This window comes from Phalangium opilio, unplaced genomic scaffold (assembly GCF_054372755.1).
Source record: "Phalangium opilio isolate 3A_F unplaced genomic scaffold, DU_Popi_V2 ptg000089l_1, whole genome shotgun sequence".
Taxonomy (NCBI): Eukaryota; Metazoa; Arthropoda; class Arachnida; order Opiliones; family Phalangiidae; genus Phalangium; species Phalangium opilio.
Window position 1 is genome coordinate 4,692,181 of NW_028324194.1, and position 18,539 is coordinate 4,710,719.

General features: G+C 39.6%; 2 protein-coding genes across 2 annotated transcripts in view; one reads left to right on the plus strand and one right to left on the minus strand.

The window, feature by feature from the left end:
- LOC149647117 (uncharacterized) lies at nt 1-12,617 on the plus strand. The gene is made up of 7 exons (XM_089849600.1): nt 1-60; nt 150-1,338; nt 4,101-4,271; nt 7,821-7,938; nt 8,002-8,219; nt 9,338-9,621; nt 10,372-12,617. Exons 2-7 carry the CDS (start codon nt 757-759, stop codon nt 10,595-10,597), a joined length of 1,599 nt encoding a protein of 532 aa, XP_089705726.1. The 5' UTR covers nt 1-60; nt 150-756; the 3' UTR covers nt 10,598-12,617.
- The window catches only part of LOC149647118 (succinate--CoA ligase [ADP-forming] subunit beta, mitochondrial-like), a 19,989-nt gene continuing 14,052 nt past the window's right edge, over nt 12,603-18,539 (minus strand). The window contains exons 8-10 of the mRNA XM_089849975.1: nt 18,183-18,446; nt 16,195-16,283; nt 12,603-13,883 (exon numbers count right to left, since the gene is read on the minus strand). Coding sequence (XP_089706101.1) covers nt 13,809-13,883; nt 16,195-16,283; nt 18,183-18,446 — 428 coding nt within the window. The 3' untranslated portion in view covers nt 12,603-13,808. The remainder of the gene's footprint in view (nt 13,884-16,194; nt 16,284-18,182; nt 18,447-18,539) is intronic.

Genomic DNA, 18,539 nt, shown 5'->3' on the forward strand with positions numbered 1-18,539 from the left:
CTCAAACCGTAAAAAGCTACGCAAATCTTCATCATCACGGACAACACTCTTGTACGTTAGGTATGACCTTGAGAAAACCTAAAAGGACATCTCGAATGTATTTGAAAAACCCATCTCCAATTAAGGGGCGTGTTGTTTGTTTCCAACAGAGTAAACTCGCCCAGAGAACAATTACAATGCAGAGCCACGTTTCGGCGTTAATGGCCCACAAAGGTGGTCCCAAAAACAAGAACAAACTTTAATTTGTTTCGTTCAGTAAGTGTTTCATGTGTCATAGATAAAACGCCATGATTAATGCACAAAGAAAATGTTATTGACAAGTTTTCGGACCGCGATGCTGAAATGTGGTGGTGCACCATCGTGCATGAACCACATTCTGTTTATTAAACCTAAGGGTACGTCTTCGAGTAGTTCTGGTAAATCGTCCCGTAAGAACTACAAGTAAGCCACACCGTTTAACCTGGGCTCTAGGAAATATGGCCCAATTAAATTGTCACCCACAATACCACACCACACGTTTAAACTGAATTGTACTTTGTGAATTCTAACACAAGTTGCGTGTGGTTTTTTCTTAATCAGCAAACCAATTGGCGGCTGCTTGTTTTTGGATCGTCCTCGAAAATAGTGAGAACTTCGCCTACTCTTAAAAAACAGAGCACTAAAACAGAGCACTATGTTTTTTAAGAAAGGAATAAAAGAGGTTTCACGTACATGTGTTTGTTTTATTAAACTCATAATTCAACGAAGTCTGTTACAATGCCTTTCTTCACAAATGCCGAATATGCGGATATGCACCTAATGTATGGACTAGCCGAGGGGAATGCCGCTGCAGCTGTACGCTTGTATCAGGAAAGATTTCCGCAGAGGCGACTACCAAATCGACTGACGTTCGAGGCTGTGGACAGACGTTTGAGGCAAGATGGACGAATCCAACCGGCTGGACCTCAACCTAGAGCGAGAGCCATCCCAGAGGCCGTAGAAGACGAAGTTCTCACCATTTTCGAGGACGAGCCTGAATCAAGTACCCGCCAAGTTGGTCGCCGATTAGGCGTAAACCACACGCTCGTGTGGAAAATCCTCAGAAGCCACCGGTTTCATCCTTTCCATGTTCAAAAAGTTCAAGGTTTGAATCCAGCGGACTACCCACGACGCACGGCGTTTTGTCAGTGGTTTCTGGCTAAAGTAAACGATATCGATTTCCCACGGGATTTGTTGGTTACTGACGAAGCTAACTTTTCACGGGATGGTATTATTAACTTACATAATAAACATCAATGGTCCCAGCTAAACCCCCACGCAACTTGCGTTAGAAGTCACCAAGTACAATTCAGTTTAAACGTATGGTGTGGTATTGTGGGTGACAATTTAATTGGGCCAAATTTCCTAGAGCCCAGGTTAAACGGTGTGGCTTACTTGCAGTTCTTACGGGACGATTTACCGGAACTACTCGAAGACGTACCCTTAGGTTTGGTAAACAGAATGTGGTTCATGCACGATGGTGCACCACCACATTTCAGCATCGCGGTCCGAAATTATCTTAACGCGACCTTCCCTTTGCGGTGGTTAGGTCGAGGTGGACCTGTGGAGTGGCCTGCTCGATCACCCGATCTGAACCCTTGTGATTTCTTTCTTTGGGGCCACCTGAAAGACTTAGTTTATCAGACTGAAGTGCCCGATGTTGAAGAGCTACGTCGACGAATAATTCACGGCTGTCAAACAATTCGCGAAACTCCAGGCATTTTTCAACGTGTAAGGGAATCATTTGTAAGACGTGCTAATGTGTGCCTTAACGCGGGTGGTGAACACTTTGAACAATTTTTGTAACTAGTTGCAATTAAATGTTAAAACTTGTCAATAAATTCATTTTCTTCGTGCATTAATCATGGCGTTTTATCTATGACACATGAAACACTTACTGAACGAAACAAATGAAAGTTTGTTCTTGTTTTTGGGACCACCTTTGTGGGCCATTAACGCCGAAACGTGGCTCTGCATTGTAATTGTTCTCTGGGCGAGTTTACTCTGTTGGAAACAAACAACAAGCCCCTTAATTGGAGATGGGTTTTTCAAATACATTCGAGATGTCCTTTTAGGTTTTCTCAAGGTCATACCTAACGTACAAGAGTGTTGTCCGTGATGATGAAGATTTGCGTAGCTTTTTACGGTTTGAGATAACAGGAACAAGCCAGGGATCTTCCAACATGTCCAAGTATCATTCGAAAGACTGCCTCGTTTTTGTAATGCCGCCCGTGGACATTTGGACTAATTCCTGAAAATAACGTTGTTTACGCTGTGCTAATAAAAGTCCCTTCAATCAGAACCATTTTACTTGGTGCTGGGAAGATCTTGAAACATCATGTCACTTGGGATTAATTTTACATTACCACCGTAGGCATACTTCTACTCATTTATACGCTTCTGATTAGTAAAGGTAGAAATCAATTGTTCGATTAAAGGCTATTGAAATTGTCTAGTAATTTTAAACAAGCTGGTTAGTCGGTCTTAAGTGTTACTCCTCATTTTTGGATATTTCCTTGTTTTAGGGGCGAATGTTTGGAAGGCCATATCACCGTAACAAAATGTTGTACACCCCATGTTCTTTGGTACTTTCCGCTCAGTTTGGTCCCATAAACACGCCCCTTAATTTGTGATGGACTTTTCAGAAACACCCTGTATAACCATTTGCGTAAAATTATTACCATTTACGATTAACAATTCGCACTTACTAAACTAAACTAAATAAGCCTTATATTCAAATACATGTCGTACACTCTTATCTTTGACCCTAATTCGGTTCCAAAACATTTAATTTATGAAGATCTTTGGTTTCCCACTGCAACATTTGCGAGTAGTACCATAAGCCAATCATCCTCTTTAAGTACCCATTTATGGCTATTTGGTGAAACGCCTCTTCCCCTTTCTTTTACGTCAGCGCTTCCAAGAGATCGGGGCGTCAAAAATTCAAGAGATATTTTGGTTTTCCTCATGGGTAAAACCAGGAGTTCATAATAACCCCCCTTCGGGGGGAAGTACGAAACTTGCCATAGAGCTAATGGTAAAAATCGCGAACAACAAGATTTCGTCGTTGCGCATATAAAGGACTAGACTGTTGATGGACATACAACTTTACAGTAGATTGTAGTAGTATCTATTCTCCTTGGTTTTCGTTCCAAAACTTGGCTGGGATCTCCATCGTTAAGAAAAATGGCGAGTATGTGGACGTAGAAACACGATGGAATTCTTATATTAAAGATACTGGGAATCAATTTGTCCATACCGTTTTAATTTAACCACGGAATTCTCACTCACACATAACAAAACATCATTGACGATCGTTTAAATGTTTTGTAGAAAACTAGAAACCCCGACTAAAAGCCAACTTCTTAGCCAAGGCTTAATTTGCACCGTTCCGACAGAAGCAGACGTGAGCCATTTTCGCTCCCAAAATCACAAGATAAAAATAGTGCTAAACCGGAAGTGTGTAAGTTAATGCGCGTGGGCGCTAAACATTGGGGTAACTATTTCTTTGGGAGTTAAGCGGTGTATAAATCCGCTGAGCTTTACGGCGAAACTTTGTTGTTACGGGCTTTTTAACCAGTTTCGTACTTCCTCCCCGAAGGGGGGTTATTATGAACTCCTGGTAAAACCATGGTAAAACTTATGGTTAGGCTATTTTCTGCGAAATTAAATTATATTTCTATAGAAACCTGCTGATCTGATAAGCCAACCAAGAAATTTTCCAAACTTTTTTTCTAATTGTGTACTTTTTGAAAACATTTTTGCAGTGTTACATTTGAAAATGTAAGTAATTTATCCCTTTAATGTATTCATTTCACAGAATCAATATAAGCAAAACCAACGTTTGAGCAGTAGAATATTTTTTTAAATCATATCATGCTGTAGAACAAGTAGAAAACCGCAATAGATTAAATATTTTTGGTGTAACAACCTGAATTCAACAAAGATATATAAACGCAATGTTTGTTACCTTTCCGTGCAAGTCGTTGCTAAAATGGACCTTACGCTTAGTGATAGCGCATGAGTGCTCTTCTATTTTCAGTTTCTTATTAATAATATTATGTGGTTATGAAAAATTACAGTCCTATAAGTTGTGGGAATTGAAAGGATTCCCTAACGTCATTTCGTACGACCGGTCAAAGAAATATGAATCAACGGCAGAGCTGTATTACGCAAAAGCAATAATATTTTCGCAACTATCTCCCACGAAACGGGGAAGCTTCCTTAAAAATATTTTCACCATACCTTCGTGGGTGAGCACACATTCAATTTACTTCTTCTCAACTAGCTCAAAAACTAAAGACATAAATTCAAACTCCCATTCCCATACTGCAATAACTTGAATTTTCAACATTTTTGTATTATTTAACTACGGCATAAGTTCATAAGATATGTTCCATAAGTTTGTCACTGTTTACTGAGAGCTTGTCCTGAAGTGACGTAGGTAAAACGTCGTAGAGTCATTCACGGCGTGCAGTCAAGATGCTGCTCCGAAAGCATTGGTGCAATGCAGCTAAAAATGGTAAGGGATTTACAGGCGCTATTATACAGAAATCAATAGAGAAGTCGCAATCTTTGACTGAAAACAGCTAAGCAGTGTATGCCACCGACATTTTAATTGTGCATAATGAAATAACAAACGGTTTCTAACGTAAATGTTCGAAAGTCCGTCCGTCGACATTCACACATTGGCGACAGCGTATTGCCCAGTTTTCTCTTGCGCGAGCTAGCATATCGGGCGAAACAAGGGCAGCAGCTTGTTGGATTCGATCTCGGAGGTTGTCCAATGTGACTGGTTCGGTGGCATACACAATGCTTTGAACATATACCCCCAAAAGAGGAAATCCAGCGGCGTTAAATCTGGCGAACGGGGTGGCCAAGCGACTGGACCACCCCGACCTATCCATCGAGGACCGAATTTGGCGTCAACCCAATTGCGTGAAACGCGTGCAAAATGTGGTGGTGCACCAGACAAGTCTTCGATCTGCTAGGGGAAGATCATCTAGCACATCAGAAACCACTCATTTAATTTCTGTAATAGCGCCTGTAAATCTCTAACAACGTTTTCCTGCATTACACCAATGTTTTTGGAGCAGCATCTTGACTGGACGCCGGCGAATGCTTCCGCCCTGTATGTAGTGTCATACTATCAGTAGCGTCGCTAGGGTTTGAAATTTGGGGGGCTAAATCTGGGCAAACTAGTTATTATAAGAACTTATTAAAAAAAATTGCATAATGGGTTCATTGGAAAATGTGTACTATCCGTAAATTTGTGTCAACGTGAAATTATTCGTATTTTAAAGATATACAACCTTTTATTGATAAAGAGTACGGAACCGATTATGAAGGATTTTCACTCTTTTTAAGTTTATTTTTAGTTTTGGTTTGCTTTTAGTCCACACTATTTGGACTCCCTGCGAAAGAACATGAAACATTTTACTTGTCTCCATCTGTTCTTTTCTTCAAAATTGTACTGTTTGATATTGAAATTCATCTCTGCAGAGATGAAACTTAACGAATCGATCATTATAATTTTTTAAATATTACTACAGAATTTTAGGTTGCTAACAGCAATGTTTTGGTAGGGTTTACGGATTATTTTGGGGGGGGCTAAGTTTGGGATTTGGGGGGCTATAGCCCCCCCCCCCCAAAAAAGGCCTAGCGACGCCACTGCATACTATAATAATGATAATGTTTATTGACGGGTAAAAAGAAAGCCAGAGGCTTATTGTGGCCCGACTCAGTTACATACAAATAGGAAAAAGTAATAATAATAATAAATAAGAAAAGAACAAACGAGTTAAAGAAAGAGATAAAAAAACCAAATGGAAAAACCAATGACGCGAATCAGTGGACGAATTTGTCCAACCGAGCCTTGAACGCATGGATGGACGAGTTCCTCTTCACCTCACTAGGGAGACCATTCCACGGGTTAATAACCCGTTGCGTGGAAAAGACACGCCGAGGCAGGGACGTACAGCGGAACTTGGAAAGAGTGGGAGCACTCCTCCTAGAGCTCGGCATTATCTATCAATTATCCACGTTATTTTATCTTTATAAATACTCAAAACATATCCACAGAACTTACATGTTAAATCGTATTATAATCCACAAATTTGTTTATAAATAATCGGTTATCCACCAATTTGTGGATAATTGATCGAAAATGCCGAGCTCTAACTCCTCCCAGTCTAGCGAACGGTAAAGAATACGGTGGCATCCACGTCGTAGTGGCCATGGACCAATTTGAAGGTTTCCACCAAGTCTTGGCGCAGCCGCCTATCAGCTAGGGACATAAGGCCCAGCCTTCTGAGGCGCTCCGGATAGGGTAAAGTTCGTAGGTCAGAAACAAGTTTTGTGGCCCGGCGCTGGACCCGATCAATATTCTCAATGTCCCTGACGTGGTGGGGAGACCATATACTTGAACAGTAGTCAAGATGAGGACGGATGTAAGTTTTATATAGGACGCCAAATGACCTGACGCTAAAATGCGAAAAGGAGCGCTTTAAAATGTAAAGAGCACGGAAGCCACGGGCCGCCGTCACTCTACTATTGGTATCCCCCAGCATACCACCAGCCAACATAACCCTGAGGTCCCTCACAACAGACTGAGCCTCAATAGGCCTACCGGCCAAACGATACTGAAAGCGAGGGCTATTTTGCCGCAATGCAGGACCACGGATTTGGTGGGGTTGAAGCTCATGCCGTTCGAGCTGGCCCACACCGCGAGAGCATCCACATCCCGCTGCAGCGCGAGAGAGTCAGCGGGCGTGCGAATGCCCCGCCCAACCTTGGAATCGTCCGCAAACAGGCTCACAAATGAGTGTCGGATAGCACGCGGGAGGTCGTTGACGTAAACAATAAAGAGCGTGGGCCCCAGTACTGAACCCTGAAGCACACCACTGGCCACTTCACACCACGAAGAGTAAACACCCCGAAGTGCTACGCGCTGAAATCGATGGCGGAGAAAGGCCGCAATCCAGGTCACAATCGTGAAGGGCACGCCAAGCCATTCTAGTTTCCGAAGTAACAACGAATGCGGGACCGTGTCAAATACTTTGCGCAAATCAAGGTAGATTAAGTCGACTGAGGCACCCGAATCGAGGCATTGGGAGGCGTTCTCAAGGGTGCTCAACAAGTTTGTGAAACACGACCGTTTCATCCAAAAACCGTGTTGGTCAGGCGTAAAGAAATTCCGAGCTGTTAGGAAGGAGACAAGAGCTTCCCGGACATACAGCTCCAGTTGTTTACATGGTAAACAGGTCTAGCTAATGCCTTGAAAATTCGTGACCGAGCAGGAAGAGGGGTGCAGCCAAAATCGTGGCACCCTCGCGCAAGAGCCGCGGATGAAGATCATCTGGGCCAGGAGATTTGTCGAGCCGCAAACGTCGCAAGTAGCGGCAAACTTCCAAATAGGACAAACCAAAATCCGAGGGCTTCATTTCTACTTGGAGCGCGGTCTCGTCAGAAGCGACGCATGACATAAAGTCCCCGAGATAAACCGCCTCCTCGTGGGGTTCCGGATTAAAGACCGACTGAAAATAAACGTGGAGGGCCTCAACAATCTCAGCGGGGTCCCGAAGCGTAACGCCAGCAGGGTTGTCGACAACCAACAGATGAGCTCTGGGGTTCAGCGAACGCGAGACGTGGGAGTAAAGAGCCTTGGGATTGACGTGAATAAGTTTTGTACTTAGAATGCAGCATATCTTATAAACTTATGTTTGCGGATTTAAACGCAATTTTCGTGATATTGTTTAGTAAGAGCTGTTCACAATGGAGTAATTTCAAACATTATTATTCAGTTCCTTGGATTGTTATTCATGACGATTTTGATTCTCGCCGCTTTGACGAAATGGTTCGAAAAGTCGAATCAATTTGGATCATTCCTATGGATGTATTTCGCTCCCCTGTTACAAAAAAGTAAGTTTTAAACAAAGAATTCGTTTCAATTCCCTCTTCAAACCTTTTTCTTAACCTCCGCAGGTTGGGTTGTAAAACTGAATCATGGAATATCCAAGCATTTACTGAATATTTGGTTTGTTACTTTAATCGTGACGAACATTGCCTTGTTGTCATTTATCACCGCTGATGTTTTAATCGGCCAGAAAATTATCATTAACAATTTGAAAGACATATTGCGTGTAAAAGACCTTAAATTCTACGCATCTGTCAATTCCGATGCTCTGATCGAATTCTTAAAAGTAAGAAATGTTTTTGAGCTAGTGTCCCCAGAGTCAATGTATGTACACAGGAATGTATGGAGGGGTTGGAATGGCTAAGGTCAAATCCTAATCGACGTGAAATGATCTCGGAAACAACTGGCGTGGCTTAATTTACGCCAGTGACGTCATAGCGTGACGTAAAAATTGTATTTACCACTTAAATTACTTTCATTCATTCATTGGCTGCCAAAAAAACTTGTTTGCTATAACTCTCCACCCTCTACCCTAGGTCCTCTGCCTAGGCTGAGAGAATCGAATATGAACGCGAACGGCGGCGAATCAGCGCATTTAACTATAAAAAATCTAAAAGGTCACTTCTGCCATGACTTTTTTAACGAGTCATGACATTTTTCGCCTTTGGTAGACAGCTAAACAGACGTAGAGGGAGGAGCTACTCTTCTCAAAAAAAAAAGGACTCGCCTTATGTTTCCACCATCAATGGTACAACGAGAGCCCCTCCATACATTCCTGATGTACACGAGTCAGTTTGAAGTTAGGCCAGTGCCATCATCTATACGTAACTTACGAGGTCACCACCCCCTTTTATGGGAGAGTTTTACTGTCAGGGACTCAGGGCTAGGGAGCGCAGCGCGTTCGACGACAGAAAATGTCAGCCAATAACTAAACGCCGCCGACAGGTTATGGCCCACAATACCTCTCGTAAATCTCGAATATCATAAGTTGATTAGATATGTGTCATAAGTTTTAAAGTGGTTACTGAGAGCTTGTCGTAGTTCATAGATTCTCGTAAAGCGACGCCTGGTGAGGTGCTGTCAAAGGCTTCGTACAGACTTAATTGGAAGATGGTCTAAAAAACCGCGTGTAGTCAATTCTCTTGGTGTTGTAAAACAAGTTCTCAGTAAGTCTCTAGAAGCTTTACCGGAATCTATGACGTTTCACCTTGGTCACTTCATGACAAGCTCTCAGTAACCAGTGACACACTTATCGAACATTCTCGTGAATTTATGATACCATTTAATAGGTTATTTTTGGCTTTGAAGTAGAATTTTACCTTCAATTATTTCACTTGCTACACTATTTTTAATTTTGCAATCTGGATGTTCAAAAATATATCTTTGACATCTTTTTCAATGAAGTCAATACCTGGAATTGAAGGCAAGGAAATCCACGGAAGACGTATAAAGAATAAACCTGTTATGAGAGATTTTATGTCGAGTGTGTCGACGGGAAAGGGAGTGTATGTCGTCTGGAATGATGAAATCGATGATGTGGAAGACTACTGCAAGGAAACTCTAACGAAAGAAGATGCCCGGCCATTGTTTTACATGTCACCATTTCCCTTAACAACGGTTTCTGCGGCGTTTCAAATCAAGAGAAATAATTCTATCAACAGGGACATGTTGGAAAACATCAATAGAATGTAAGAGCTCGCAATTCTATTCTTCTTTGCCCTAACAGCCCTTCAGTCGGCGACAAAAATGTGTACCAGGCTGTGAGATAAGGATTTGTTTTAAACTGGACATGTGTCCAGTAGAGCCCAAGCACTATAAATAAATGTACTGGACACTAGCCACTTAATATGGGTAACCTTGGAAGCTTTTTAATGAATTGATCGAGTGGCCAGAGAGCCTGTAGATCCCCAAACATTTAATTTTTAAGCAGGCCCAACTATTTTTTAAAGTGAACATTTGTCCAGGGCAGGGTTTCATAAGTTTGTCACTGGTTACTGAGAGCTTGTCATGAAGTGACGTAGGTGAAACGTCATGGATTCTCGCGTCTGGTGAGCCACTGTGAAGGGTTTAATACAGACTAAATAGGAAGATGGACTGCAAAACCGAGTGTACTCAATTCTCGCTTGTCTTTCTCGGACTAGCTCTCAGTAAGTGTCTAGCCTTACGAAGTATATGTAGTGTCATAATTATGGAACGTATCTTATAAAAGTATGATATACAGATAACGAATTGATGTGTTTTATAAACTTTTGAGAATGTCATGAAAACAATCTAATAATTGCTTTGATAGTAGAAGGTCTTACTTGCTTAGTTTCGAAAAGAAATAATTCGAAAATTAATCTTCAGTGTGGTACAATTATGTGCAAATTTCTGAAGTAACCCTAAAACCTGAAGCGGAACAAATTCAGAATGATGAAAAACTTAAATAATATTTGCAGAATTCGATTTGCGGCGTCAGCTTGCTTGTGCGATAAAGCTTTAGAACTACATTATTGGTTGACGGACTCTAGATGCGTCACTTCGGAAACTAACATCGAAGATGAAGAAATCAACGACAGTGACGACCAAACGCGCCTATTAATCATCATATTTTCAGTCAGTCTTATTCCGGCGGTGTTAGTTTTAAGCTATGAAGTGATACGGGGATTTATACTGCTCTTGTAGGCCTAGTAGATCACGTAGGTAGTAGGTAGGTTGATGGTGGGATGAAGTGTATTCTGAGAGAAATCGGTCCTCTAACTGTGGAACGACTCAGGTTTGGCGGGACGCTAGAAAATGGGAGAGGAATACAAGGAAAAATGGCGGGCGGTCTTCCAGATTCGTCTGACGTACGTAGACCGCCCGCCAATTATCCGAGTATTTCTCACCTATTTCTACTGTTCCACCGGACTTGAGTCGTTCCACAGTTAGAAAGCCAATTTCTATCAGATTAAACTTCCTCCCGCCATCATCCTTGATATAGCCTACTTTTGGTTATGAAAATATCTTGTGGAAATTGCACGGTTTCAATATTGAACTAAAATTTTATATCTGTTAATTATTTTTTGGCTTGGCAAGGATAAGCAGGGTTGGCAAGTTTTTGCCAAGGGTGGAAAAACCGGGTGGCAAAAACCAATTTTGGGTGGCAAAAAAAAAAAAAAAAATTCCGTGATTTTCTCCACTTCTTAAGGTTGTTTCCTAGTTTCTATGTAAAGTATTTGACTAATTATTCGTTGAATATTCGCGAAAAACTCAGGAAACTTGAAGCTAAATTAATATAAATTACTATCAGTTATCATTATGACTTAAATTTACTACAATTGTGTGCAAGTGCCACTACTTTATAGCGTGAGAAAATTCAGGTCTTCTGATTTTCCATCTCTAATTTAAAAATAGCGTTGTTTTATTAACATAACATTAACAAGCATCTCCAAAAATGCATTTAAAACACGCTAGTTTACCCCTTTGTAACCATGAATTTAGTTTTTCCGGGTTTTTGCCGACCCTGAAGCTAAGTGATAAGACTTAAGTCAATTTATTAATCTATATCTATATAAATCAAAGTCCTGACTGACTGACTAATAATCACCGCCACGCCCGAACCGTTTGCCCCAGAAGGCTGAAAATTTGCAGGATCGTTACTCATAAGTAGTAGGCGCGTACTAAGAAAGATTTTTCCAATCCGCCGCCATCTTAAAAAATGGCGCCCAGAAATGTAAAAAATCTTCTCTATGCAACAAAGTCCGCGCGTTTCAACCGATTTCTCAAATATTTAGTACACTGGTTTCGTTTAACCTACAGACGTTCTGAATGGTCTTTCGGGTTCGATTTGTCGCCCTCTTTTTAAATGGCGGCCACAAACTTAAAAACCCTTTTTTATGGAATAATGTCCGCGTGAAAAGTAATAAAAAATGTCCCGACGGGCTGACGGGCAACGCTGAGTGCCTTCGCTCCTAGGGTGCTAATAATATTTGTCATCAGTAAAATCTACCCATTCTTTATATCATTTTGATGGAAGTTCTTATTACACGCGTGCGACGCCGCGGGTAACAGCTAGTAAATACATAAATGATCTCTTATTACAAAATAATTGCCATTTAAGTCTTATAACGTTTTCCTTTGTGGTCGCCCGAGAGCGCTCCGAGATTGCTCTATATTTTCGTGATACGTCATCGCTCTAGCTCGGAGGATCGAATGTAGTTGCTCCCAATGAAAGACAAAAGTTTTTTCAGAGCGGTTTTTTGACGTCATCAGGCGCTCCATTTTGGTCGCTCCGTCTCTAGAGTCGGAGCAGCTCGTTTTTTTTCAAATGAAAGAGGATTTTTTTTTTCGGAGCGCTCGGATCACCCCAAAGAAAAAACGCTATTGAACAATCAAGGACTACTGCGCCATTGGTTTAGTGGCGTCTGCTAAATCAAACCTCTTACCCCTACTAGATTGGTTGAATTCTGAAAGGCTAGGTTAAGATAGGACATAGCCCACTCGATCACGCGCGTTAGAAGTTCGATTTAGCAGACGCCACTAAACCAATGGCGGTTGGAGCAGTAGTCCTCGATTAATATTTAATTCCTTTTATATTTAGAAAAAGGTGGTTCTTTTAAGGTATAATCAGTTATGTTACCTGAACTTTTCCTTCAAAATAAATGTAATGCAGGCTTCTTCAAAGTCATTTACGAATAAAGAATCAAAGTTTTTAATAAAAGAATTCAAACATTTGGCATTTATTTATCATACATTGAATGAAGCAACACCCAATTTCTAACATTCCTAAAATTTTCATTTTAGCTTAAGGAATTTAATGTATCTCACGAACTTTATTGGGAATATTTAATAATTCTAACATAAATTAACATAGAAAGTTTGATATATACATAAAATTAATATTTATTTTTCAAGGAGTATTCAATATGTACGGTCTAAAATTTTCAAGCTTAATCCACTTTATTCCCTATGGCCGGAATTTAGGCTTATCTCGGGAATAATATAGGCGAGTAATGGAAAGAAACGCGTCTGTCGTCTGCTAAAAAGGCCAAAAATACCTTCTGTAGCAGACGACAGACGGAATTTCTTCCCGTTACTCTCCTAAACAAATCCCGAGATAAGCCTAACTTCCGGAGTAATGGAAAGAAACGCGTCTGTCGTCTGCTAAAAAGGCCAAAAATACCTTCTGTAGCAGACGACAGACGGAATTTCTTCCCGTTACTAATCTCCACAAATCCCGAGATAAGCCTAACTTCCGGAGTAATGGAAAGAAACGCGTCTGTCGTCTGCTAAAACGGGGGAAAAAAAATACCTTCTGTAGCAGACGACAGACGGAATTTCTTCCCGTTACTAATCTCCACAAATCCCGAGATAAGCCTAACTTCCGGAGTAATGGAAAGAAACGCGTCTGTCGTCTGCTAAAAAGGCCAAAAATACCTTCTGTAGCAGACGACAGACGGAATTTCTTCCCGTTACTAATCTCCACAAATCCCGAGATAAGCCTAACTTCCGGAGTAATGGAAAGAAACGCGTCTGTCGTCTGCTAAAAAGGCCAAAAATACCTTCTGTAGCAGACGACAGACGGAATTTCTTCCCGTTACTCTCCTAAACAAATCCCGAGATAAGCCTAACTTCCGGAGTAATGGAAAGAAACGCGTCTGTCGTCTGCTACAAAGGCAAAAAAAAATACCTTCTATAGCAGACGACAGACGGAATTTTTTCCCGTTACTTCTCTCCACAAATCCCGAGATAAGCCTAACTTCCGGCGATAGGGAATAAGCTTAATTGTTGCAATAAATGTTTTTAAAACATTTTAGGCGTTAATTATACAAAAATTATATGTCCCTGTGCAAATTAAAACTGATCATATTACGAATTTAACGGATATAGGCCTAATAAAGCTACATATTTTTATTTAGATGGGAAGTTCAAATTTGACATTAATCGCCGCTGATTTTGCTAAACCAACGATAGTTGACAACCTTACAACCTGAAATAATAATAATAATAATTGTTTAGAGAAATTAAAAGTTATTAATGTTAACAAAATTAAAACCTAGGCCTAGATTTCACTTGGGTAAAAGGATAAGGATAAGAAGACCAGTGTGCAAGTCCCGTTTTTTCGGTTTCGAGCCAAGTCTGATCGAGCGGAGCCTCCGAGATATCTAGGCCCATGCATGTAGCGAAGCGAGAATATTTTTTTGACTAATTTAGTTCGCCGTGTTTTCCCGCTTGGTGGCGCTTTCAGCACCGTAAAATAAACAAGTTCAGCCTCATGACCCCGTCGACTGCTACAATATTAGGGCAAGGCATAGACGCTGAGCGGTGAAGTCGAGGTCGCGGATAGTAAAAAAAAAAACGTTTAAGAAAATTTCCGAAGACCTTTATTAAACAATCATTCCAAAGAAGTAAAGGATAAGAATGTTAAGGTTAAAAAAATTATAGGTTTTGAAGGAGTAAAAATTCCTCTAATGGTATATGAAAACTGTGAATAGGCCTTTACATAAAATCCGTATGTTGCCGGGGGAAAAAGCAGAGACGAAGGCTATTCTTCCCTCCCGCGAAAAGAAAATGTTGCCGGGGGAAAAAGCAGAGATGAAGGGCGTTCGTACCCTCCCGCGAAATAATTTATAGAAAGGCCTATTAGCAACTTCAAGAAGTTTTTTATACTAAAAAAACAACGATGTTAAAATCTCACAATTACTTTTTTTGTCCATACAATCTAACCAATAGATTCAATAAAAAGTGAATAGCCCTTAAAAAGTTACGTTAATTTAAAGGTGAAACCTTTCTCTTTCATAAAAGTTTTATAATTGGCCCCTAAAATGTCATCGATAATTTATGGAAGACCCCGGTCGCAACGGTCATTAAAGCGCCACCTCGTACCCACAAAGGGTAAAAATATTTCCTCTATGAAACCGGATATTTCCCCACGTAAAAATCGACACCCACGGGCCTAGATATCTCGGAGGCTCCGCTCCGGATCGAGTATCAAAAAGATTTTTTCATATCGAGTATTGAGCCGAGTATCAAGAACTCTTTCGAGCATGGAGTATTTAGATTAGGACAAATTTAGTTTTTTTGAGTATCTATTGAGTGACTTTGAGTCCCAAATAATTACTAACGGAGTGTTAATCTAGTAAATTTCTAAAAAATAACGAAGATGTTCAATTATCTAGTATCTAACAAGTTTAAAAGATTGTTAGTGAACAAAAAAGGTTATTTTCAAAATAAATGCTCATGAGCACATCGTCTGCTAAAGTTATAAGCCTTGGATTCAAGTATTACTATTTATCGAGCCTCAAATATTTACTTGTCGAGTATTAATCGAGTAAATAACTAAGATGTTCATGCAATTATCAAATATCTAACAAGTTTAAATGATTGTTAGTGAACAATTAAACATTATAGAGGTTATTTTCAAAATAACTGCTCATGATCACATCGTCTGCTAAAGTTATAAGCCTTCGATCCGAGCATAAGTCGAGTATTTAAGAAGTTAAAAAGCTACTCGAACCTTTCTCCAGTATTTCAATATGTTTTTACCAATTATCGAGTTGAGTACTCGGCTCGAGTATAGAGTCAAGTACTCGGCTCGAGCATGGATAAAGAATGCGCGTGAGGAAATTTGTTTTCACGCTATAGGATCGGCAACTCCCTATCTCGGACGACAGCTTATTCTGTATATACTCTGCTACAACATCGCTTGTCAGCACGCGCAAAGCTGTTTCTCTATGTAACGTAGCCTTGCGCGTGCTGACAAGAGACGATAAACTTCAGGATCTTCAGGATTTAAAATATCCGCGAGTTTTTTGGCTCGAGTGCATGCACGGACCTCTAGGCCTTAGTTTCAAATACGTGTGAAATTGACTACAGCCTACTACATGTATTTGAAACTAAGGCCTAGAGGTCCGTGCACTCGAGCTAAAAAAACTCGCGGATAGTTTAAATCCTGAAGGTCCTGAAGTTTTTGGTCTCTTGACAGCACGTACAAAGCTACGTTACATAGAGACATAGTTTTGCGCGTACTGACAACCGATGTTGTAACAGAGTATATACAGAATATTCTGTCGTCCGAGAAGATAGGGAGTTGCCGATCCTGTAGAGTGAAAACAAATTTCCGCACGCGCATTCTTTATCCATGCTCGAGTATAGAGTCAAGTACTCGGCTCAGTACTCGAACTTCACGATTATTCGCACACCACCCAATTTTTCAAACCCCAACCAACTAACAGTGACATGAGGTTCTTGATTTTACTTTTTACATCCTACTGAGTTATAAGTATCATATTATTGCTTACCATATTAGCGGCTTCATCTAAATTATCACACGCAAGAATTCTTAGTTTACTGGTGGCAATCAAGGCCTTTGCGTCTTCAACTTGGGTTCCTTAAAGAAATTCCACAATTGAGATTATTAAAATTATTCAAAATTAAATAAATGATCTCTTATTACAATATGATAATTAGTACATTTAATTAGTCTTAAAACTATCAAGGACTATTGCGCCATCTGAAATTGGCTTAGTGGCGTCTGCTATATTGAACCTCTTACCTATCTCAGCCTGTGAGAATTCAACCAATCCCTTTAGGGGTAAGAGGTTCGATTTAGCAGACGCCACTGCTATGCTATGCTATGCTACGCTATACTATACTATGCTATACTATGCTCTACTATACTATACTATGCTATTATATGCTATACTATACTATGCTATACTATACTATGCTATGCTATACTATATTATACTATGCTATACTATGCTATACTATACTATGCTATACTATGCTATGCTATACTATGCTATGCTATGCTATGCTATACTATGCTATGCTATGCTATGCTATGCTATGCTATACTATGCTATGCTATGCTATACTACGCTATGCTATACTACGCTATGCTATACTACGCTATACTATACTACGCTATACTATACTACGCTATACTATACTACGCTATACTATACTACGCTATACTATACTACGCTATACTATACTACGCTATACTATACTACGCTATACTATACTACGCTATACTATACTACGCTATACTATACTACGCTATACTATACTACGCTATACTATACTACGCTATACTATACTACGCTATACTATACTACGCTATACTATACTACGCTATACTATACTACGCTATACTATACTACGCTATACTATACTACGCTATACTATACTACGCTATACTATACTACGCTATACTATACTACGCTATACTATACTACGCTATACTATGCTATGCTATGCTATGCTATGCTATGCTATACTATACTATGCTATGCTATGCTATGCTATACTATGCTATACTATGCTATGCTATACTATACTATGCTATACTATGCTATACTATGCTATACTATACTATGCTATACTATGCTATATTATACTATGCTATGCTATGCTATGCTATACTATGCTATGCTATTCTATGCTATACAATACTATACTATACTATGCTATACTATGCTATACTATGCTATACTATGCTATACTATGCTATACTATGCTATACTATGCTATACTATGCTATACTATATTATACTATGCTATGCTATACTATGCTATACTATGCTATACTATATTATACTATGCTATGCTATGCTATGCTATGCTATACTATGCTATGCTATGCTATGCTATACTATGCTATGCTATGCTATACTATATTATACTATGCTATGCTATGCTATGCTATGCTATACTATGCTATACTATACTATACTATGCTATACTATACTATACTATGCTATACTATGCTATACTATGCTATGCTATGATATACTATACTATACTATGCTATGCTATACTATACTATGCTATACTATGCTATACTATGCTATGCTATGATATACTATACTATACTATGCTATACTATACTATACTATGCTATACTATGCTATACTATGCTATGCTATGATATACTATGATATACTATACTATACTATGCTATACTATACTATACTATGCTATACTATGCTATACTATGCTATGCTATGCTATGATATACTATACTATGCTATGATATACTATACTATACTATGCTATACTATACTATACTATGCTATGCTATACTAGTAGTCCTTGATAGTTTTTAAGACTAATTAAATGCTAATTATCATATTGTAATAAGAGATCATTTATTCATTTTTTAATATTTAATTCCTTTCATATTTTTCCTTTAAGGCCGTTCTTTTAAGGTATAATCAGTTACGTTACCTGAACTTTTCCCTTTAATTTAAATATTAGAGACGGAAATTAGAACCTAACTGACCTTGCAACCTGCAGACAATTGGTATTTTCAACTCCAAAGTTTCCGCAGCCATTATGATTCCTTCGGCGATAATGTCGCATCTCATAATGCCTCCAAAAATGTTGACAAGAATGGCTTGAACTTTAGGGGATGAAGTAATCAGCTTGAAAGCGGCGGTAACTTGTTCGGCAGTGGCTCCACCACCAACGTCGAGGAAGTTAGCTGGACTTCCACCATGAAGTTTGATGATGTCCATAGTAGCCATAGCTAATCCTGCACCATTTACTGTAAAACATTTCAGAAACGTAAGGTCAATTAAAAAAACAAACGTAAATTAAATTTACGTATTAGCTACGTGTGGTTCGGGGTGGGGAGGGC

Bases quoted from the DNA above. Each gene is read 5' to 3' on its own strand.
- LOC149647117 (XM_089849600.1), top strand. From the start codon at position 757: ATGCCTTTCTTCACAAATGCCGAATATGCGGATATGCACCTAATGTAT. The intron at 1,339-4,100 runs GTATGGTGTGGT...GAAAAATTACAG, and splicing joins AAGTACAATTCAGTTTAAAC to TCCTATAAGTTGTGGGAATT. The intron at 8,220-9,337 runs GTAAGAAATGTT...TTTTCAATGAAG, and splicing joins CTCTGATCGAATTCTTAAAA to TCAATACCTGGAATTGAAGG.